Raw genomic sequence first — 23,197 nt, forward strand, 5'->3', positions numbered from 1 at the left:
CGAAATCCGGCAATTTTGCATTTTTGTCCATTTTGACGAGCCGGGGGTCGTGGAAATTTTCAATTTTCCTCCATTTTCATGAAGGTTTCTCACCGTGGATTTTCCACGATATCTCGCCGTCCCGACATCGTATTGTGAAAATTCTTGCATTTCCTGAATCTCGGCCGCCTCCCCTTTCGTACGAGGCATCACCCACCAAAATCCGACGATTTTGAATTTTTGTCCCTTTCGACGACCCGGGGGTCGGGGAAATTTTCAATTTTCCTCCATTTTCACCAGGCTTTCTCACCGTGGATTTTCCGCGATATCTCGCCTTCCCGACCTCGTAGTGTGAAAATGGGCTTGCATTTCCTGAATCTGGGACGCCTTCTCGTTCGGACGAGCCTTCGGGGGTCGTGGAAATTTTCAAATTTCCTCGATTTTCACTAGGAAGAAGAGAGAGGAAGGGAGTTTTACAATCCTCGATGAAGTGAGCACGTTCCTAGGATTTGGATTATGATTATATCCTTACAGACAGTGGAATTATTATTAATTTTCCACATATCCTACTTTTCCGGTCCTTGTAAAAACGAGCAAAAGGGTATCTTCGCGCATTCCATATCATTACATCGCTTTCCCTATAAATTGTTATACCAATTACCACTCCCACCGATTACCGTACGAGTACTGTTTGTATGCATTTTGTTCTAGCTTATGTCGGGGGTGTAAGCTTATTAAACAGGATACACTTGCACTTTTCTCATCAATTCCCTGTGGCTATTGAAGTTGAAGTGAATGCGGTTGACCTACAAAAAGTCAATGGAATCGTCCTCCACCGACAACGTATGCCATTCTCATGATGGTGCTTTGATATGCAAATGGAGAGATCTCATTACGTGTAAGCGAAATAACAGGTTTGGGTGCGGAAAAGGATTCAAGAGTTTTCATTAAATCGACACTTCGAGATACCAAAACATTATTGATTATTTATGAGGAATCGATGAATACCATTGATGAGCCCTTTCTGACCCGTTCTTTGACAATTATAGGTCCTGGAGAGTCCCACCTACATCCATGCAATATAAAAGGATACCATTTCAGGACATAATGCTCATTCTTTCGGGCAATAGTGTGAACCTTTAGACATGCAACAAACAAGTGATTTACTTGGGGTGCATATGTCCGTTTTCAAGTTTCTCGGTATGTGGCGAACCGAAGACAAAAGGAGAGATCTTTGGAGCTACGTCCGAGCATTTTTCTTTATCGTGTGCTTAGCTTCGTTGACGACAGTTTCCATGTTTGCTGCGAGTTTCCATCATACTGAGCTGACGGATATAATTATAAGTCCTCTGTATACTGGGAATGCGGTACTGACAGTTACTAAAGCGCTAAACTTCTGCCTTAAAACTAAAAAAATTGAAGATTTTCTTAGTCAAGTCGATAAAATACCGTTTTTCACGGAAGCTGGGGAAAAGGACACGAAAGTTTCAACAGTTCGAAAAATTCAGCTTCTACCTAAAATACTGGGATTTTCATTTACGTTTCTGGTTTTCATTGTGTTATTGACCCCCGTCATTCTTGGAAAAATGACAACAAGCCGAACCCTTCCTACTTGGTATCCTTTCGAATGGGAGGGAAAGCTTGGTCTATGTTTCGTCCTGTTTACTTACGAGCTCTGTGCCGGTTTCACTTTTGTCATTTTGGACGTTGTTGTGGATACTTTTATGGCATGTCTGCTTCTGATTATTGGCGGACAACTCGAGTCCCTTGGGTATCGGTTCAAAAATCTGCCAGCTGATAATGCCATAATGTGGAGGATTAAATTCAAGGAATATGTTAAGGACTATAACTCTATATACAAGTAAGGATTTCGGTTGGTTAGTGCCACTCTTACTAAAATGTTTTTCCTTAATTAGACTCAGCAGGGAGTTCGAGAATCTTTTCTCAGGAATGATATTCATCCAAGCGTTGTTCAGCTGTTTATTAATTTGCCTGAGTGCCTTTGCTTTGGGATTGGTAAGTTTCCTTAGGTTTTCCAGCTAGCCGGCCAGATAAAAGGAGTCCTAATAAGTTTATTTCAGGCAACTGATACTGGAACATTCATGCGTTTCGTTGCGTTCATATTCACTATGCTCTATGAGGTATTCCTAATGTGCTACGCAGGAGACTATCTGACAGAAAAATCAGAAAAACTACTTTTTGACTTATATTCATCATCTTGGCCAGATGTTCCCCAAGATTGTCGCAAGATGGTATTGATCCTTAGTTTGAAATTTGGTGATCCGATTGTCATAAAATTTGGGTTCATACAGCATCTACTCCTGCAAACTTTTACAAAGGTATGGGCTTTGATTGACACTCGGGGTCTAATATAAAGAAATTTTCATTTGAACCGCTTTTCAGATCGTTGATGCCGCCTATAAACTTTATGCTTTACTTCAGCAAGTTCCCGAATGAAGGGCTTCAGCTGAGTGATTCGACCACCAACGACAATGGCCAACATAGTTTTGCACCAATTTTATTGTTCTATGAGGCTCAGCACTACGTTGCCAGTGGTTGTTGGTGAAATATTCAAAACGTTAGCATTTGCATGTTTATTTTCCGCTTTGAATTTGTTCTAATAATCAAGTTGCAGATGTTTAGCTACTACAGATCATTTAGGTGTTTCTTCTTTCTTCGTTGCCGGTCAACCACTCCTATACGGCATCGTATACGATCCGCTGAAATGCACTTCAATTCCACCCCAGGATTTGCCGAGTTACTGTAGTGTCCGTGACTTCGTAACATGCCCAGTGTTTCATTCGCCTTTTCCAGGAACAATCTTACAAAAGAGTGTATTTAATAATATGTAATATTCCCCTCAGCTTTCCCAATACACTCCTATCAATTTGTTAATAGATATCCCATCCCAACATTCATTTATATCCAACATTTGACATTTAAAATGATTAATTTTATTTATTAAGAAAACAACCCAACAATTGGTACCTTTCCCCTAAACCCTCAAATTCGTTCCCACAACAACAACAAATTTCATTTTGTATTTGGAATATGCAGTGCGCTGAAAGAACAATTTGAGTTGGAAAAACTGGAAGAAGAATCCATCGTTAAGGTAGCACAGAAATTATTGTCGGCCGGAAAGGTTGGAATTAGATGGGTTGTCTACCACCTCCGAGAGCAGGTTTCCTTAAAGAGACTTGAAATACCTCTTTAATGAAATCGGCTCTACGGCAAGCATCTACCTTACACTTTGTGAAGGCATGCACCAGCGGCATTGATCGATCTGATCGATGTAGAAGGTGTGGGGGGGGGGGGGGGGGGGAAAGGACATATTGGCAAGGAGTGCAATAGGGACCCCAAATACCTATTATGCGAAGGAAAGGAAGGAAGGGATAACCGGAATATTTCCGACGGTGGTAAATACCCGGAATTCAGGAAAATGTTGGCTACAATGAAAAATGAGGTTTATTCAAATAAACCTCAATCACTGCAGGATCGCTAGGGACTTACTTGACCAGACAACTTATGAATCTCAAATGGAAATTGCCACCATAAGTGAACCCTATAGGAACCGTGACGGTGGTGTATGGGTCACTAACTCGACTGGTGGAGCGGCGATATGAGTGCACGGTGGCCAAGCTATACAATGCTCCATGAGTCAGTCGTCCAGTGATTTTGTGTGGGTGAAGATAAGTAGTGTGTACGTGCATAGCTGCTACGCCACACCCAGTCACACATTGTTAGAATTTGAAAACATCTCGATTGTAGGCCACGAAGTCCAAAAATGATTGCCGGTGATTTCAACGCTTGTTCCCTTGAGTAGGGAAGCAGGAAGAATACCACAAGGACCGAAGTCTATTAGAGGTTTTTGCCCTGTTAGATTTAGTTTTGGCGGTGATGTTGAGGCAAGTACCTTTCGCAAAGGCGGTCTTCCTCTATCATAGACCTTACCTTTGTCAGCTCTACACTGGAACGTAGTATGTCCTCTCACGTTAGCGAATACTACATCGGCAGCGATCCCCTTTGTACTAAACAGGGAGCCACATGTCAGGAAAATAGGAAACAGGCTGATCTGCAAAAGCTTTGGACTAGGAAACCTTCTTAAAAGTGTAGATAGGTCAACCTAATAGAGCAAGTGGTTCAACGGAGACAGGTCTGCATGCCACACAATGCAACGGTAAGGCATACGCCGCGTCCATGCCTAGGAGGTGCTCATTCCCCAGTAGAAGACCCAGTTACCAGCCTGCCAATTTTTCAAAGAGCTCTGCTCGGAAGCCGGACAGTTGAGAGGCTGGTCATCCTCATAGATCACGTGCTCTACTCTCATGTTGAAAATTATCCAGGGGTTATTCCCCCAGCAAGAAGGGTCACTGACACATTTTAGGGTTTTCCGGATTTGACCGCAATTCCCGCAGTAAGCACAGATGAACTGTATAAGAATTCTTTAATAGTGTCAGCGAACATTGACAGGACAAAATGTATGTTGACCTCTGTGACTGCACATAAACTTGCTCAGCATACATGTTGCTGTGTACTTGTTTTACGTAGATTTCCACTTGGATACTAAGACTTGCGTACTCGGTCTGGTTTATATAAAATCCCCTTTGCTGGAAACGCCGAGACTACCGTCATCAGAATACAAAAACGTAATACACAAGGCAGGGTTAAATTACACACTATTCCCGTGAATCCGTACCACTGGATTGCGTAGCGCTCGACAGAAACCACCCGCGGAACATTCCAGAAAGGCATGCGAATACTTTGCTAGAAAAATACTTTGCCTCATCATCATCATCAACGGCGCAACAACCGGTATCCTACCTAGGCCTGCCTTGAAAGGAACTCCAGGCATCCAGGTTTTGCCCCGAGGTCCACCAATCTGATATCCCTAAAAGCTGTCTAGTGTCCTGATCGTCATTGCTCCATCTCGGCAGCGTCTGCCTCGTCTTCTTTTTCTACCATAAATATAGACTTTTCGGGTCGGATCATCCTCATTCATACTAATTAAATGACCCGCCCATCGTAGCCTATTAAGCCGGATTTTATCTACAACCGGACGGTCATGGTATCGCTCATGGATTTCGTCGTTATGTAAGCTACGGAATCGTCCATCCTCATACAGGGGGCCAAAAATTCTTCCGTCGAACGCGGCCAAAAGTTCGCAATTCTTCTTGCTAAGAATCCAAGTCTCCGAGGAATACATGAGGACTGGCAAGATCATAGTCTTGTACAGTAAGATAATAGGGTGAGGTGAGACGCTTCGAGCGGAACAGTCTTTGTAAGATGAAATAGGCTCTGTTGGCTGACAACAACCGTGCGCGGATTTCATCATCGTAGCTGTTATCGGTTGTGATTTTCGACCCTAGATAGAAGAAATTTTCAACGGTCTCAAAGTTGTATTCTCCTATCCTTATTGCCAGACTCAATGAGGCCCGGGTATACAAAGTGATGAAATACTAGTATCCTTCGACGTAAAAGTGCTGTCCCCAAGCGTACCGATGAAGGAAGTCCTATACTTTTTCGAAGAATGGGTCACGACACACAAAGATTCATCCGAATGGAGCAAGAAGACTGAATCCTATTTCACATTCAGGAATAAATTTTATAAAACAACCTCCGGGGCAGCAATGGGCAACCCCTCTCAACGCTGCTGTGCATGGTATTTATGGAGAACCTGGAGAAAAAACTCAAGGAGGCTGGGGCACTCCCGAGATCAGATACGTTCCGGTCTTGTGCGTGTGTCGGGCAAGATCATCTCAAGCTGGTTTAATGGGTTTTGGTTGTGAATCCATTTTTCGAGGGTAACCCTATTTCAGTTTTTTGTCAAATGGCCCCAGGAAGGATAATATTATAAACGTACGTTATGCCTGCTTTACACACAGTAGAAGTCCACTTTCAGAGAATCTATCAACTCTTGTACGGTGGCACGTTGGGCGTGTGAGGCCAAGGACGCGGAGTTGAAAAAGACAATTTTTAACTCCATAAAATGACAATTTTTACCTCCATAGGGACATTATTATTTGGATAGCAGCGAATTGTCGCTGTTCATTAGTTTAGCGAGCGTTTCGACCAAATTTCTGAAGGCCAATTTGTTGCCTTGAGGAACTTGACCGGCTGCAGTTGTAGGAAGAGTATTCCCAGTTGCTTCAGTAAGTGATTCGCTTGTCTGGGTTAAAGTTTTGTGAAGCTTTGGGGCTGCAGCTCTAGGAAGAGTATTCCTGGCTGCTTGAGCATAAGATACACCTGGTTAGGCCAAGCTTAGTGACATCTGAGACACCGCCTGTTTGGCCCTCCTGATATAACCTTTTCTTTTGCTCTGCCAGCTTCCCTTCTGAGAACCATGTCCTTGTATGCCGGGCATCCGCGGTACTTGGCGGGATGTCCATTCTAGCCGCAATTCCAGCAAGTTGGTGTGTTTGTCCCGGTTCTTGAGCATTCCCCTCGCACATGAATTTTTGTGCACCTCACGCACCTGTGCACGATGGAGCAATTGAAGGCGATGTGTCCGAAGTTTTGGTAGTTGTAGCACTGCACTGTTTGAGGAAGTCAAGCCGACTTTCTCAAACGAATTTTTTTGGTGGAGTATGTACTTCACCTTAAATGCTTCTTTGAGTTCTTGAGAGGGCTCGAAGGTAGCCATGAACAGCCCCGATTGCGACTTCAACAGAAGCGTTGGATTCTGACTGCGGAGAAGCTTGTCGACTCGCATGACCAAGTTTGACGCGTTTTTAACCTTCACGTGCGGATTCTCTTCATTATGGAGAGCACGGATTACTAAGGACTGAGTCCTTAAGGTTAGGTTTCTTTGATAAGGTTGAAGATCGCCGTATGATCTTCGATACTTCGCGCATAAATGAGGGTCCTATCGTCCCTCGTATTCTTTCAACCCTTTTTCTTTCAGAATTCTCAAAAACTGAGGTACATTGATCATCACTGCGATGGACGGAGTCTTACCTTTTTTGGGCGGGTAATTGGGGGTGAGGGTGCCTGTGGGTTTGCCGGAGGAGCACTTACTCTACTAAGAACGACCTTATCTTTTGTAGTTTCCTTTTTCCGCTGCACGAAATTGAATTCGTCGCTTTCCTCTTCTTCGATGACCACTTCGAGGCACATCTCTCCTCCATCTTGGTGTTGTTGTAGCTCTTGTTCCTGCGCCTGTTGTTGTTCCCGTTGTTGTTCACGTTGTTGATTCCATTGTTGTTGACGTTGATGTTGCCGTTGCTCGACGTTGGAATCAGCATTCTCCCTTTGAGAGATGCCAAGCGCTCCTCCAACTGCTTGATGATGCGCTGCTGGCAATCTAGTTGCTGGACCATGGCGGCCTTCCTTTGATTTAATTCCTCGATTGTTTCAAGGAGGGTCACATTTACGACCTTCATTTCCGAAGGGCTTCCTTCTTCTTCTGCTGCTGATAACTGCTCCGGGAGTATCATCTTGCACCTCTTGGCGGACATCCTGATCCCAAGTCCATAAGTGGTGTTGCACACAGATCTGAAAATGTAATGAAAATCTTTACTTTAATTGTTCCTTTTTTTCCAATTACCTTGTTGGACGTGTCCAATGAAAAGTTTCTCAGCGGCCCTCGAGATGCTTCTGCTCCTGATCTGTGTCCGTTCCGAGAACTCGAAGCGAACTGACAATTCCGTGTGCGAACCTCCGATCCTTTTATTTTACAGGATTTCCTTATTGATGTTAGAGCCATCCTTACATCTAGCCTAATAGAACTCGTCCTTTGTTAAAGTTTCCGTAATATCTAAATACTCCCGGCTTACTACTTCATGATGTCCCGTGTCCTTGCTCGTAACACAACAATCACATTGAGCATGAATCTATTCACTTGCTGATGATTCCGTCTGTGTCCCATAAATCTTGGCTACCCAACTTTTAGCCGTTAATTCACCCCAGTTTCGCCTTTGGTTCTGCTCCTCCATTAATCGTTTTCTTTACTTTCACCATGCCAGGCCCTGTGAGTAGGACCATGATTAATCAAAAAAAGTGTCTAGCTCCGGCCCAGCTTTGATCTGAACTGCGCGTCGTGTTTTGAGAATTATAAAAGGGAGGATATAATATCTGCGAGCCGCTTCGGTCACGCTACTCCCAGGGCAGAGGTGAGGCAGCGCCTTATGAGTTGCCTCTACCCTGGGACGAAACCGTAGCCATTTTTGTCCCTTTTTTACTTTTTGAACTTTGGGTGTTAAACTCAACAAGATGAGTCAGTGGACCATAAAGAGTGGGAGCATATTGCTCTCCATTTGGTCCCGTCCGACATCAAGTGGATGCGGACTTAGGACTCCCAAATTCCTAAAAAAAAATGAAATAACGCTCACGTCCTACATTCCTCATTCGGCTATACCTGACCAATTAACTAAGTTAACAATAACAGAAACTGCACCCCAATTAAAGGTACTAAGTAATTTAACGCGGTGTAGACCAAGAAGATGAACTCGCTCCCCTACACTTTAACCTAACCTTGGAATGTGGTACAGGCAAGCTATCACTAGATTCTAAGGTAACACTATATAGAATTACAAACCTTCACAAACTGTTGCATACGTTGCAGTCTTTGTCGAACTCAATGAGGAAACAGGCACCAATGGAACAAATTTTCGTAATAGGTCACATCTACCTACGTAGTAAAGCGACGCTTACATGAAGAAAAACCTCCGACTCAACTAAAGCCATAATTATGAAAATCATGAATTATGAAACGAATTCATTCAAATTAATTACATTCAAAAGTAACTGCCGAGAAAAAGAAAAGCGCCACCCAAGAAGACTATACATAGGAGATTCAACTCACAGTATATTCCTTGAAAATTTTATGGAGACAAAAAAGTCTTGCACATATTCGACCGCGGCGGGAGTTGCGCGACCAAAATTCTACACATAAGGGCTGGGGTTCATGCCCTGAATGTAACACGCCCAAGATTCTCGGCAATAGATCCATGTTTGCTCTCCTAGGAAATAGGGAATAAATCCAAGTTCAATCCTTCGGATGCATCCGTTTCCTGCTGGAATAAGATGAAGAAACACTCACAAGAAAACCATCTTTTCGGTACGGACACACCAATACCACTTATCTACCTCGTCCCTACCCGAAAAGTGCACAATAAGATTGCGTACTCCTTTGGCGCTGGAGTTCCTCCTCTTGTATATATTCTTCTTGGCGCCGCAAAATTGCGAATGACGAATCCACCATCAGAACGAACCTTGCTAACGTGGAGCGAACTTCACCGAGCTGAAACCTTCACTGTACATTGAAGAAGCTGCGGACGACTTGGAGCTTGTCTCGTGTGCATTCGTGCACGGATCTATTGTATTTTGGCTATTTGCTGCAATCCTCTACTCCATTCGGTAGACCCTTCACGAAGTTCCATTAATTCTTCCAATTCTTTAGAAAGGACTTAAAAAATGTCGCAGTATCTTATTAGTCCATATTTTAACTGAATAGTCGCGATAAACCACTACATTACCACTTGCACCCATTACCCTTATCGGAGCTTCCATTTTCCACCCCCAAGTTACATCCATTTTAAACCTGCCTCCCTCCTTATGGAAAAGTGGAAAACCAAAATGAACGATTGTCCAATGAGTGCTTTGCGATTTGCACCTGCACTTTTCCCAAAGCCTATTTAAACTAGAACGAATATATCTACTTATATAGATAACAGGCAATTACCCGATGCACACCCCCTGAATTTACAAATAACTTCATTACCACAATATAACCACCCCCTGATATGTAGATGGGGCGAGTATGTACATCGCATGCTTACCATTTAAGTTCGTAGGCATATGTCCAGACTGCAGCGTCCTCCACCATATTTTCATGAATATTTATGAATTGGCAGCAACAGTTGACACACTTTCATTTGATTATAGGTTTCAACTTAGAAAGTTGATTGAATTCTTGGAATATAAATGGAAGCCATTGAAAATGGCGTTAATGTTTCTTGCTTCCGACGATAGTGAAAATATTCCCAAATGCAAGTGATGCATTTGAACATCAAATACCCGCCTTCATTGCCTGAGTAGCTATTAAAGGATGAACCTAACATTCATTCAACATTTCCTCCGAACAATAATGTTTATATCCTTATTGATATCCATCGCTTTGACCATGTTATTAGCACCGTCGTCCATGCAAATGACCACAATGTGGTCACCCCCAACTTGATATCCTTTGGAATGGGAGGGAAAATGGCGTATGTTCCATCCTTTTTGCATTTGAGTTAACAAGGAATATATTCTTGGGGTGTGTATTTTTAAATGTTGATGGATAATTCGAATTTCTTTAGGAGAATGTTTCAAGGAGCAAATAATCTCATAATTCCAGGAAGTAAATTGTAAGATTCATCCTAAGGATAAAATTTGGTTAATTGTATCTTATATTTTCGACATAAGGATGTGAGTTGAAATCAAAACAAGTCGAAAACAAAAAGTTGGCGTTTTGAGGATTTCTTCTGTAAGAACCACGTAGGAGCAGCTTCATGATTTGTTTTCGGATTTTTCAGTTAAGTAGTTCCCTAAAATGGCCCCGTCAACTTTCTAGAGCAATTATCCTCCCCCCCGCCCCCCCCCCCCCTCTACACAATAAATGTCAAAACTATCATAATACCGGCTTCGTAAAAGGCTAATCGAGGCCTTTCATTTGATATCCATCTTGACTATATCTAGCGAACGAAGCTTTAGACTGTGGCATTGGAAATTTATTTCGAATGTTGCGAATGCGAACAAATAGATGGCGCGGAACTATCCACTTTGTAGAGCTCGTCACGGGAGTGGAGGACTAGCGAGGAAAGTGTGCCATGAGTTAGGGGCAGAAAGAAACACATGAAGCGAGATGATTCTCTTCTGCCTCTAACGTGTAAATAGTCGTTTGCTCTTACTGATTCATTAAAATTAATAAATTATAATAACTTCATCTATCGAGTATTGATTGTAAAAACCTAGTCTATGTTCCAGTGTACCTAAAAATTGTGGTTTGCAAATAAATGGACTATTTTAATTAAAAGACCTTCCTTTGGCATGAATGGGTACGTCCCCCCCCTTAAACTCGACGTAGAAGGGTGTTACTCACCGTATGCGTAGGCGCCCACAGTTCCAAACTTCCCACAAAATTTCGTACCAATCGCTGTAGCATTTTTGAGAAAAAATGGATAAGGGCATGTACCAAATGCATTCGTATGAAAGGTCTGACAGTTACCCCCAGGATGGCAGATCTCCCAGTAGAACAGACAGCAGCTGAATTTGTGTTTGAAAACTTTGGGACTGATCTCTGTGGCCCATTTCAAATCAAAAGTGGCCCGTTGCGAAATTCAAAAACAATCAAAGTATACGTGATTGTGTTTGTGTATATGGCAACCAAGGCTCTCCATCTTGAGATTTGTTCCGACCTCAGCACCAATGCCTACCTTGCCTCCTTCCGTAGATTTGTGAGTCGAAGGGGGCAGCCGAGGTCGGTTCGGTTAGATAATGGCACGAACTTGGTCGGCGCAGCTAAAGTATTGACCAATGCTTGGCAGCAGGTGTCTGCCGAAGTCGGGAAAAGCTTAGCACAAAAGCGGATAGTTTGGCACCACAATCCGCCAAGGGCAAGCCATTTCGGAGGGTTGTTTGAAACTGCAGTGGGAAGCTTCAAGCGTTTTGTGAGAAGGATGGCAGCGGTTCTTAATCTATCATATGAGGATTTCCATACCGCTGTATGTACTTGGGAAGCCATCCTTAACAGTAGACCATTATACCCGTTGTCAAATAATAGTCACGATTTGCAGGTGCTGACACCCGCACATTTTTTAATCCAGCGGGGATTATTAAATCCTCCGATGGGGAAAGGTCTCAGGGAAGATCTTCCTGCAACAAGGCGGTGGCTGCAAGTCCAGGAATTACAGCATCAGTTTCGGAGTGATAATTTTACCGATGTACTATATGAACCGTTCAGTATTGTCGCGACGGAACACTAACACGTTTGTAAACTACGCACTCATTAACAATAATTTGCACAAAAAATTTTATTAAAATTCACTATTTTATAAATTTTAATTTATAGATACTTACTTGAAGGATCCTAATTTGGTATCCTATCCGGCTCGACGGACCAATTGTTTGGGAGTCTCCTAATAGAGCGCAGATCGCACCCAAGTCCAGGCAAGTATTTAACTTGGCGCGCTTATCCCTTGAGAGCGATGGAGTCCTGGCCCTTTATCCCTCGCTGTCGAGTAAAGCTGTGGAAAGGACAAAGTTAGGGTCTTACCAATTGTTTTGGAAGTTCCAGCGGTTCCAATAAAGGCACAAACACTCTTCTCTGGTTTCACTAATACTTTATTGAACTTTTAATAATATACTAATTTTGCTTATCTACCACTAACTTTCTAACTATCCTAACTACTCGACCGCTCGTTTACTCTCGATTACTCCAAACTTAATATCCAAAAAGAACTCCGTATCCGATAAAAAAGACTCCGAACACGACTCCAAAAGAACTCCAACACGACTCGACTCCAACACGACTCGACTCCAACACGACTCGACTCCACACCGTTTCCGCCTCGCTCCAGTTTAAATACGTAAAGTCCATTAGCAGCAACCCCGAACTTAAGTTTTTTTGAAAGGTCCAATCAAAACAAAAACTGTATACACAACAGTCAACCGTTGGGCGATGTCGTTAGAATATTCCCATATGCTATGGTGCTGGTGACGACATCGCTCAGTAGCAAGCCGGAACACTGAATCGCTTGCATTTTGCACATTAGCACATGTGCATGTTGCGCATTAGCACATGGGCAAGGTTGCTGTTGTTTATTGTGATACTTGATCAGTCAGCAACGTACGCTGACCTTGCAGCAATCACTGCCGATGATTGCTAACGCTGTTGATGCGGACTTACGCGATCGATTGCTTGTGGGAAATCGCTTAAACAGCTTGTGACAAACAGGCAGGTAGACATTGAACCGATTTCAATAAGGTTTTGTTACTTTCCGTAAAAGAAAGACAGGCTCAAAGGTGGATATTCGTAAACAGTGCATTGATGAAAATCATTTCCTGGCGAGGGACACAAATCATGTTGTACGAAACAGTGGAAATCAAAGATGTTTGACTCGGAAATTTTCACTGAGACATTTAAGGATAGTTCCACACCAACAAGTACAGCGGGGGGAAAATCTGAGCAAATTGTCAGAAAGATAATCGCAGCCTATGATGCCTCCGTGCCAAGCTGCAAAAATAACGCCCACAGATTACCGAAATCTCGATGGAATTGCAAGAAATTGCCAACGCACCAAAAGAAAGATACAAAACTAATCTGAGAAAGCTGCGAAAACTGTGCGAAGGGGCGGAGAGAATGAATTGGTTGAAAGGAAGCAGGACCCCGCAGATAAAATGCCCAGTGTTATTGAGAAGCATAGAACCACTCTATTTTTAAAAAAAAAGTAAATGCACTATTGCGACGGAAAGAGAGCATCCCTAAAGGATATCCCAAATATAACAAAGGATGAGCTCGTCATTGCCAGGGATAGATTGGTAGGAGCTAAAAAAACACTCGTGCTAGAAGGAATACCAAACGTGGCCTTTAAGGCGGCGATAAAAGCAGAGGGATTCGTCTCCACTTTAAATAGTTGTTGAAAAGAGGGCATCTCAGTGGAAAAGCAGATGCTGGTGCTGCTACCAAAGAGTGGCAAACCACCTGGAGAGCCATCGTCTTGTCGTCCCATTTGTTAACTGGACAATATGGAAAACTTGTTTTTTTTTTGGAAGTAGGGCAGGTGAATGCGTTTACGCACAAAGTTTTGAACTCCCACAACAGTAAGCTGTCCGACTACCAATTAATTTATACACCTCCTTGTCATCAGAGAAGTAATCTGAAACCGTTTGACACATTGCTTCACCCTCCCTCTATCTCGGCTTTGGAAGCCTTCAAGTCAGGGAATCCCTTTCACCAACGGGAGGGGATAGGAGGAAGGGCGTTGTTCGTTCAGGAAACCCTTTGCCATCCGGTCCCTCTGGCGGGCGAGTTCAATCCGGGCCCGAACAAAACAGGTAAAGCACCACCGCCTGCCAGCGCTCCTCAACATCTCTCCCACAATGTTGCCTGGAGAGAGCTCCTCTGTGTCTGCACGAAGCTGCTAAAGAAAGCCATCCCATCTTTCACTAAAGAAAAGGTGTGTTCAGCGTCGTCCGCCACTCCATTGCAGAACAAATAATCAGGAGATTGCGCCTTCCTAATCCTGTGCAGGTAAGACTGAAAACCCCCCATGCCAATTACGTTGGTTGTTCCGAGCGTTAGTAAAAAATAAATGTTTCGCACAAAAGACTATTTTATCGAGAGATAGTAAATACGTTATTAAAAGATACGCGGATTAAAATTAGGTGTGCAGCTCACGCATCACCTGTACACCAACTGCAGACGAGGTCATTTGTCAGCTCGATATGTACTTTTACATTAGGCTGATTCAGCGTCTTCATTTTTTGATTTATCTAGAAAACTTTGTAAGTGTTCCCAGATGGTATACATGACTTGCCCGGTTTGAAGTTGGGTAAGAAAGAAGTCAATCTCACCGTGCGTTCAGCACTGGGAAACTAGCCTTCTCTGGACTTGAACAAAGGGCTTACGATGCAGCTCCCTATCAAGGGCAGTCCATACCTCCGCGCATAAAGCAGAACTGACTGCGTTGCTCCCGTAAGAAGACGTCTCCTTTTAGATATTTGGCTTCCAACATACACCATTAGCCGATTCAATGCCGAGACTCCAGCTGCAGCCTTGTCCGTTGCTGCTTGGATTTGATTTCCTCGAAGGAGCTCATCTTCGAGTCGAACATTAAACCAAGGTATTTAATCACTGGTTTTGACTCGACAGTCAACTCGCCGATCGATATGGGACGCAGAGTCGGGATTCTCATTCTGGTCAAGATGACTACTTCGCTTTTTTCCACCACAAGGCTGATACCATGAGCAGTCATCCATCCGCTTACCCGCCGCATCACTATGCCAACAAGTGCCGCAACGTAGTCTGCATAACCGACCAGCAGCGACTCTTCGGGCATATCAAGTCTCAGCAGACTATCGTAGAGGTCCGGTCTTAGGATTGATCCTGTGCTACTCCCGACGTGATTTCCATCCTCCTTTGGCCCTTCACCGTCTCATAGAGCAGGAAGTGGTCTTTCAGATAATCCTGCAAGAGATAGCATGGCACGTAGGATGAGTTTTCTAATATGCCTTGCCTATCTGTCCATCTTGCGGAATTAAAGGTATTTCTGACATCAATCGCACTCAGATGCAGATGGACAACGCCAGCAACAAGGAAAAATGCCCTCCTTTAAGCAAGCGTTGAATGCCCCGAAAAGGAAGTCTTGCCGTTGACACCGATTTGTAAACCGCCAGGATACCATCAGGACCTGGCGCTTTCTTGTTTTTCATGGTGAGAACCGCTCCTTCGAGCTCTCACGATTTAAAAAGAGGGCAGTCCTCGACGCTTTCCCCGCTATTGACATCAACCCGTATGTGATGTCTGGGGAATATTGCCCGTGCAATGCGGTACATCTGGTCGGTAAGGGGAGGAGGGGGATCTATTGAAGTGTATTATATGCAACAGGCTGCTCTCAATTGTAGAGAAAGCCACCAACAGTACAGTTTGCGCGTTGGCCGATCAACGGTGGATGCTATCAACGCAGCGGACAATTAGACTGAGCAAGGAATTGCAGGTATAAGGTGGCTAGGTGGTATCAAAAAATACTATGCTATCATCGCCCTCGATATGAGGAATGCTTTCAACTCAGAGGATAGAGGATACTGTCAAGGATCAAGGATTGGCTGGTATCACATGGATTAGAGTTAGCGGAATACAAGACTAAGGCTGTATTAGTCAGCAGTCGCAAGCTGAAAAAAATTCTAAGGTTTCAAGTGTAGCAGCATGCGATTGAGTCCAAGGCTTCCATCAAATACATCGGTGTCAGGCTGAATCATCGATTGATCTTCAAGGCCTACTTGAACTACGCGAACGAGAATGCAGGGAATGTTGTAGTTGCGTTAACTGGCATGATGCCCAATATTAGACGCCCTAAACAAAAAGGAGGCTGTTACTGGTTAGAATGTACTTATCCATTTTGCTGTCGCAGCGCTACTTTCAAAGACCCTTAATGTTCAGGCGTGTAGAAAAAAATGATCTTCAGTACATCATCTGAGCCCGTTAAGAGTTAGTTAGCATGTTAGATATGGACGCCCTTAACTTTTGCCCTTACAAAGCCGACTCCCAAGAATACTATTGTTTCTTGTATGGCTAGCGTTTCACATACTCATATCGCTGTGTTTTCAAAGCGATACACCTTAAAAAACAACTTCCTCGGCTTGGAAGTTGCTAAGCTTCAATAATGTGTGGACTACGAGGCTAGTAACTGCAGTGGGCGTGTTCTCTTCAAGCGTTGATAGTTACTGGTTATCAGACAATTTCTGGCTAAATCTTTTGCTTTCTAGATTTAGGATGAGGATGATCCCACCCGGAAAGTCTATAAGGGCAATATCTATGGTAGAAAAAGAAGACGAGGCAGACCCTGCCTAAGATGGAGCGATGGCGTAGGTCAGGACGCCAGACAGCCTTTAGGGATATCGAATTGGTGGACCTCGGCGCAAAACCGGGATATCTGGAGTTCCTTATTAAGGCAGGGGTAGACCGGATACCGGTTGTTGCGCCGTTGATGATGATGATGATGACTATAGATATTGCCTTATAGACTTTCCGGGCTCCTCATCCATACGAATTAAGTGACCCGCCCACCGTAAACTATTAAGCCGGATTTTATCCACAACCTGACGGTCATGGCATCGCTCATAGATTTCGTCGTTGTGTAGGCTACGGGACCGTCCATCCTCCTGTAGGCGGCCAAAAATTCTTCGCAGGATTCTTCTCTCGAACGCGGCCAAGAGTTCACAATTTTTCTCTCCGTGGAATACATGAGGACTGGCAAGATGCCAGTTTTTTTCATCGTCGAAGCTGTTCTTGCGACCCTAGATAAAAGAAATTATCAACGATTTCAAACTCGTAGTCTCCTATCTTAGTTGCTCCCGTTTAACCAATGGTTGGTGCTACCACCATATATTTCGTCTTGCCTTTATCAATGTGCAGACCAAGATCTCGCGTCGCCTGCTCGATTTGGATAAAGGTAGTTTGTACGTCTCGGGTTGCTCTTCCCAAGATGTTGATATCGTCAGCTTAGGCCAGTAATTGGGTGGACTTGAAGAGGATGGTGCCTCTTGCGTAAACATCTGCATCGCCGATCACTTTTTTCAGGGTCAAGTTAAAAGGGATGCACGATATGGCATTTCTTTGTCTTTGACTGTTGTTGATGTTGAATGATCTCGAGGGTGATCCTGCTGCTTTTATCTGACCTCGCGCATTGGTCATGGTCAGCCTAGTCAGTCTTATCAATTTCGCCAGGATACCGAATTCTCTCATGATTGTGAACGCTACGCTATCATAGTCAGCCTTGAAGTCGATGCAAAGATGATGCAACTAATGGCCACACTCCAACAGTCTTTCCATTGCTTGCCAATCTGATCTGTTGCTGATTTGCCTGAAGTGAAGCCTCCGTGGTATGGGCCAATGGTGTTCTGGGTGTATGGCGCTATCCGACTTAGCAAGATAGTGGAGAATGTCTTATAGATGGTACTCGGCAATGTGATACCTCTATAATTGCTTGGCATTGATTCGCTATCTTACACCTTGAACATAATTTTATGAACCGCTTAGTGTACTTGGTCGCCTCTATATTCAACCAGTTCAGCTGTAATTCCATAGGCTCCTGGCGGCTTATGACTTTTAAGCTGGACTGTTTCTTCGAAACTTGGTGGTGGCAACATTTGTCCGTCCTCTTCAGTTGGCGGGACCTCCAACTTGCAATATTTTGGATGTTGAGCAGTTCAACATAACACTCAAAACATCGCTCCCATATGCCAATTCTATCCGAAATCAGATTTCCCTCTGTCTCAGCAGGATGAGCATCGAGGTGGATAAGGCTTGCTGACTTGTTGGTAAAACTTGCGCGCTTGGTGCGGATGCTTCCTGTACTCTTGGACTTCACAGACTTGGTGGTTCTCCCAGGCTTCCTTTTTGCGTGTGTGAAGTCACTTCTCCACTTGACGGAGTTCGTGATAAGTCTTCGTGCGCGTCCGCGTTTTTTGAGAATGCAACATTGCTAGCTGTTCCGACTTTTTTGCGATTGGGGAAAAGTATGTGTTTTAGCCGTCTCAATGATAGCCGTCTTTAGGTGGTTGTGAAGATTTATCTCCAGGACCTATGTTGACTGTGGTTATTGCCCAATCCAATTCCCCCCTGTATTTGTTACGGAGGACCTTGTTGCGAATGGGTTCAGTATTCACTCTGACCTGATTGTCAGAGGGGATTGTAGATGGTGTTGTGTTGTGTTCGAGGTGCAAACCAAGTACTTCCAACAACCATTTCGGGCGACACTGTTAATTGAATATCCGCAGTCCATTTTGATTGGTACCATAATAATATAAGCTATGGGATCCAACGTATCTGAATATGGGCTCCGTCCCTACTTGACTGGAGAATTTACCAAGTATTATTTTGATATCATACCTGGGATCGGCTTCGAGGGTTCGTTCTACTGCCTCATAGAAGGTGTCCTTCCCCGACTTTGCAGTCTCCTCTGTGGGAGTGAACGTTAATGAGACTTATATTTCCAAATTTGCGTTGCAAGCGTAGACTGCATAGCCTTTCGCTTATGCTTGGAAAGCCGATAACAGCAGGTTTTATTTTTTGGCTGACTAAGAAGTCTACTCCGGGCACATGGTTTACTGGATGACCATATAATATATGGTGTAGTGGCTCTTCTTCAGGCCCCTACCCTGCACATCTCTGCTCCATATTGGGACAGGGTATCGGCAGCATTCGATTCGTACAGGGAGTGCGCGTTCCATCAGAAAAGGCACAAATCGTTATTACGTTTTCGTTGCCGGGTTCGTCGTCGTAGCTTCCATCCAATCCGAGGCTCCTTTTGACTGACTTCTGGCAAGTTGTTTTACGTGTAGCGTTTTCAGCCCCACCTGGAGGACCAGTTGATACAATTTGTCCTGCAGCAGAGGCAGAAGGCAGAAGGCTCGCCTTCATCCTTTACCGCCTGTAGCTCTTCTATAATAAAGAACTCCCAGCGGTCACCACCTGAAGATGCAGATAAAGTTTGATAGCAGATCTGTTAGTATTGGTTCAGCAGGCATTTGCCAGGTTTTATGCTCCATTGTGGGTGCCAATCCACGTTTCATCCTGGAACCTATACCACCCATCGACTACCAGACGAATAGCTGCACCAATGACAACTTTGTTGAGGTTTTCCACCATTGTTTCTAGTTCCAGTTCGCTCCTGATATCACCGCCCTTTTGTAGGGAATCATGTTCTTGATCAGGTGTGTGGCATAGGAATCTCAAGTTATTCTATGATCCGACATAGAGGGCTCATCGGACACCTTGCAATTCCTGACCAGCCCGTTCATTAGAGTATTTCCTAGAGTTAGGTCTAGTACCTCTTGCCTAATGCTGGTCACCAATGCTGAAGTGCTCCTTATGTTAAATATCTCTAACTTAACTCTAACTCATCTTTTCGATTGATGTCGCTGCTTCCCCAGACTTCGTGATTGGCGTTAGCATCGCAGCCGAGGAGAAGTAGTAGCTCCCACCTCTTAGAATATTTTACCAGTCTAGCAACTAACTCCGGTGGGATTCGGATGTCGTCTCCTGGGAAGTAGCCCAATACTACGACTGTCTCACGAGTACTCCCCCGGCTTCCAGTGAGATTTTGATCGCCACAAGGTCTCCGGTCAGAAACTATGAAAGACATATATATTTTAAATTACGTTTAAGAGTGATGAAAGCCTTGGTTTTTCACAAGAGGAACCTAAAATTACCTGAATATTTCCTTCTTGCAGACCACGAATCAGTCCCCGGTACACCCAGGGTTCCTGTACCAGCACTATTCCTATGTTCTCCTTGGAACTTGCCCTTGCGATTATCGCAGATACAGCTTTCGCATAGTGGGGGTTTATCCGAACTATCTTAGTGCTGGTCATTGGCTCCGTTAGTGCTTGGAGCTCTCCCCCACTGTCGGAGTATCACACTCCTTCTCCGACGTGGCACTTTCCTCGACGTCACTGTCCACCCTAAGCCCTAGAAGGTCTAGGTCTAAGCCACCCAGCTTCTTCTCTTCTCTGGGCAGCAAGTCTACTTCCCTTATTGATCCAGTTCTTCCCGCCTCTATGGCTCCCCAGATTCCTTAGAGAACCTCGTTAAGTTTTCCACCCAATGTCTCCTCCGAAGTGCCTTTCCTCCGCTTTTCCCTGGGCACGTGTACAAGTACATTGCCAAATTTCTAGTTCATATGGTAACTTCAACTTTTTATCGCATCTCGATCGTGAAAAGTCTACCCTTACCCTCCACCTTGCTTCGGAAAACTGTCCATAATCGTGTATGGAGATCCTCATTCTGAGCGATTAGCAGGCTCATGGACTTATAATAGGTCAAAGTTATCACTTTTGTGCAAATTTATTGACTGTGAATAAAGTGAATGATCTGACAAAGTAAATACATAACATTTTAGCGATATCGAAATTTAAACACTTCTCTTGTTACTGTCACCATAATATAGGTGTCCTCGTATGGTGGTTGCAGCGGCTTCCGAGGGGCGTCCACCCTGAAGAGGAGCTGGTCACACATCTCGAGACCCCTGGGGGTGTTGACCAATGTCGCGTGTCTGGACGGTGGAGTCGGACGCATCTTCAAAATCGCGTCCCTAAGCAGACGCAGCATTTCCGAGTCGTTTAACCCTGTTCTGATGTCCAAAACAGGATCGGCGGGGAGGCGTAAATTCTCCCCGTAAAGCATCTCCGCTGGGCTGGCCACGAACTCATCTCGCTGGGCTATACGGAGGCGAGGAGGACGAAAGGCAAGGACCGTGACCACGACGGATGTCACAGGCCATTAGAGCGGCCTTCTGCGTCCGATGCCAACATTGCAGCATACCATTGGACTGTGGATGGTGGATGGTTTAAAGTCAAGGAGCTTCCCTAACTCCGCGAAAAGAGTAGAGAGAGCGCGGAATCCATTCTCGACAGAGGGTCTCGGCACATGATTGCACCGTTATGTCAGACAGAGGCATTGCTTCAGGCCACCACGTAAACCTGTCGATGGTTGTGAGACAATACTTGAATCCGTACGAACCTCTCAAAAGACCGATGATGTCGAGATGGATGGTGTGAAAGCGCTTGTTTGACCGAGGAAACACACCTACTTCTTTTCAAACGTGCTTGTTGATCTTGCACTTCTGGCACGCGATGCACTGTCTGGCCCAAGAATTTACGTCCTTGTTCATGGGCGGTCAGAGATATTTGCGGTGGCTAACCAGTTCGTCGTCCTGATGCCTAGGTGCACAAGATCGTGAATCGCGTGGAATACTTCCTTGCGAAAATCGGCCGGAATGAATGGCCTGGGTCCTTTATTAGAGGTCTCACAGAGTAAATAAGAGCTTGAGCAGAAAATAGGAAACTCCTTGAATTTATATTCGGAATTTACATTCAGGTTCTCAAGCTCTGCGTCGTCTTTTTGTGTCCTTTTTGTCCCGAGGCGGGGACTGTGACCTCGGAAATTCGAGACAAGGCGTCTGAAACAACATTGTCTTTACCAGAACATGTTGAATATCAGAAGTAAACTGGCTGATATAACTCAAATGCCTAAGTTGGCGAGGGGGCGCTTTGTCGGGCTTTTTTCTAAGCGTGAATACAAGGGGCTTGTAGTCCGTGAACATAGTGAACGGCCTGCGCTCAAGGGAGAAACGGTATTTAATAGCGAGGTACGCGGCGAGTAGTTAGGCGAGTTGTTTTGAAAAGAGGTTCAACGACGTCATCGACGAACACCGCTAGGGGAGCTTCTAGCTGAGGAAATGTCAGCAGTGTTGCCTCAAGAAGCTGTTGTTTGACTGTCTCAAACGCATGGACCGCCTCAGCACACCACGTAACCTCGCGGGAGTCTTTAGTTTTGGGCCCAGACAAGTAGGCATTCAGGATCGCTTGATGATGAGCGGCCCTGACGACGATAGAAATTTAACATGTCAAGAATCTGCGGTTGGTAGTAGAAAACTCTTAATCGCCTCAACCTTGTCTGGGTCACGTTGGGTACCGCCAGGGGTCAGGGTGGCCAAGAAATTTCACCTGCTTCTGTGGCAATCTGCATTTTTCAACGTTTAAGACAAATGCGGCCTCAAGGGGATGTTGAAAAATACACTCGAGATCCTCTAAGTGCTCAGATAGGAGAGCCGGTGGTATTGATATGGTGCTGCACATCGTGCTTCACCGGCTTGGAGAAACTACTTTCCATAGTGATCTTGCGAAACTTTCGGAGGAGTGCGCGAATGCGATGGTCGGCAACGTCACTGAAAATTATCGAGAGAGTGTCATTGCGGCAGATAGAAATCTTCCCTTACGTCTGTAACGAAGTTGTGGGGTCTATTAATGTCCTGTTTTGCAAGGCAAGCGGCAGCCCATAGTGACACAACAAAACAGTCATTTTATTCGCCCCAGTTTCATGTCAGATCGTCAGCTCTTTCTACGGCCATTGAATGCAACGGTGGAGGCGAATTCATGTTGGCGCTTAGGTTCGCACCTCCAATGTGCCGCCACAACATTATGAGTCAGGTACAAATGGAACAAATGCCCTTTCAAATATAATTATATACAGAAGAAATATACAAAACCTTTCATACCTAAAGCGTTCAGCTTCTTGTTCCCGACTTGTTCTAAATAAGTGTTGCGTTAATTTCCAGAACTTTTCGTGATATACCCCCACCCTCCCCTTCCTATTCCAGGTTCTTCTACGGATGTGAAAAGGAAAGTTAAGAGGAAGTGTCAATTGCGTGGAAGTGACTGAAATAACCCAGATTCTCCCCCAGATTCCTAGCCTGGGTTACACGTTTGTCGATGGGACACTTCAGTGCAGCTGCTGCAGTTAGGTGCCGGGGGACCTGCTCGTTCAACTTTTCCCTAGGTTCGTACGATAGCATAGCATTTGCGACCATGAAGCATCCCAATAACTTCATGTTCACTATCACCCATAATGAAACCCAACCCCACTTACAACTAGAAGCCTGAACAGCAATATCAAGCATATCTTCGTACATTTTATATTATTGGAGAGCAACTCCAATAAGTTAGCCAGGACCGTAGA

The 23,197-nt window shown here is 44.5% G+C and overlaps 1 protein-coding gene across 2 annotated transcripts; it reads left to right on the forward strand.

The window, feature by feature from the left end:
- The first annotated feature begins 1,104 nt into the window (after positions 1–1,104).
- On the forward strand, positions 1,105–2,903 carry LOC119655231 (odorant receptor 94a-like). 2 transcript variants are annotated; one of them, XR_005249890.1, is made up of 5 exons: positions 1,105–1,840; positions 1,896–1,995; positions 2,061–2,318; positions 2,383–2,557; positions 2,615–2,903. XR_005249890.1 is itself a non-coding variant. In XM_038061013.1 (4 exons), the coding sequence occupies exons 1-4, from the start codon at positions 1,125–1,127 to the stop codon at positions 2,434–2,436; spliced, it is 1,128 nt and encodes a 375-aa protein (XP_037916941.1). In that variant the 5' UTR covers positions 1,105–1,124; the 3' UTR covers positions 2,437–2,903. The 2 variants fall into 2 exon arrangements, 1 of the variants encoding a protein (XP_037916941.1); XM_038061013.1 differs by having other exon boundaries at positions 2,383–2,903.
- Positions 2,904–23,197: the final 20,294 nt, after the last annotated feature.

This window comes from Hermetia illucens, chromosome 4 (assembly GCF_905115235.1).
Source record: "Hermetia illucens chromosome 4, iHerIll2.2.curated.20191125, whole genome shotgun sequence".
In the NCBI taxonomy this organism is placed as follows: Eukaryota; Metazoa; Arthropoda; class Insecta; order Diptera; family Stratiomyidae; genus Hermetia; species Hermetia illucens.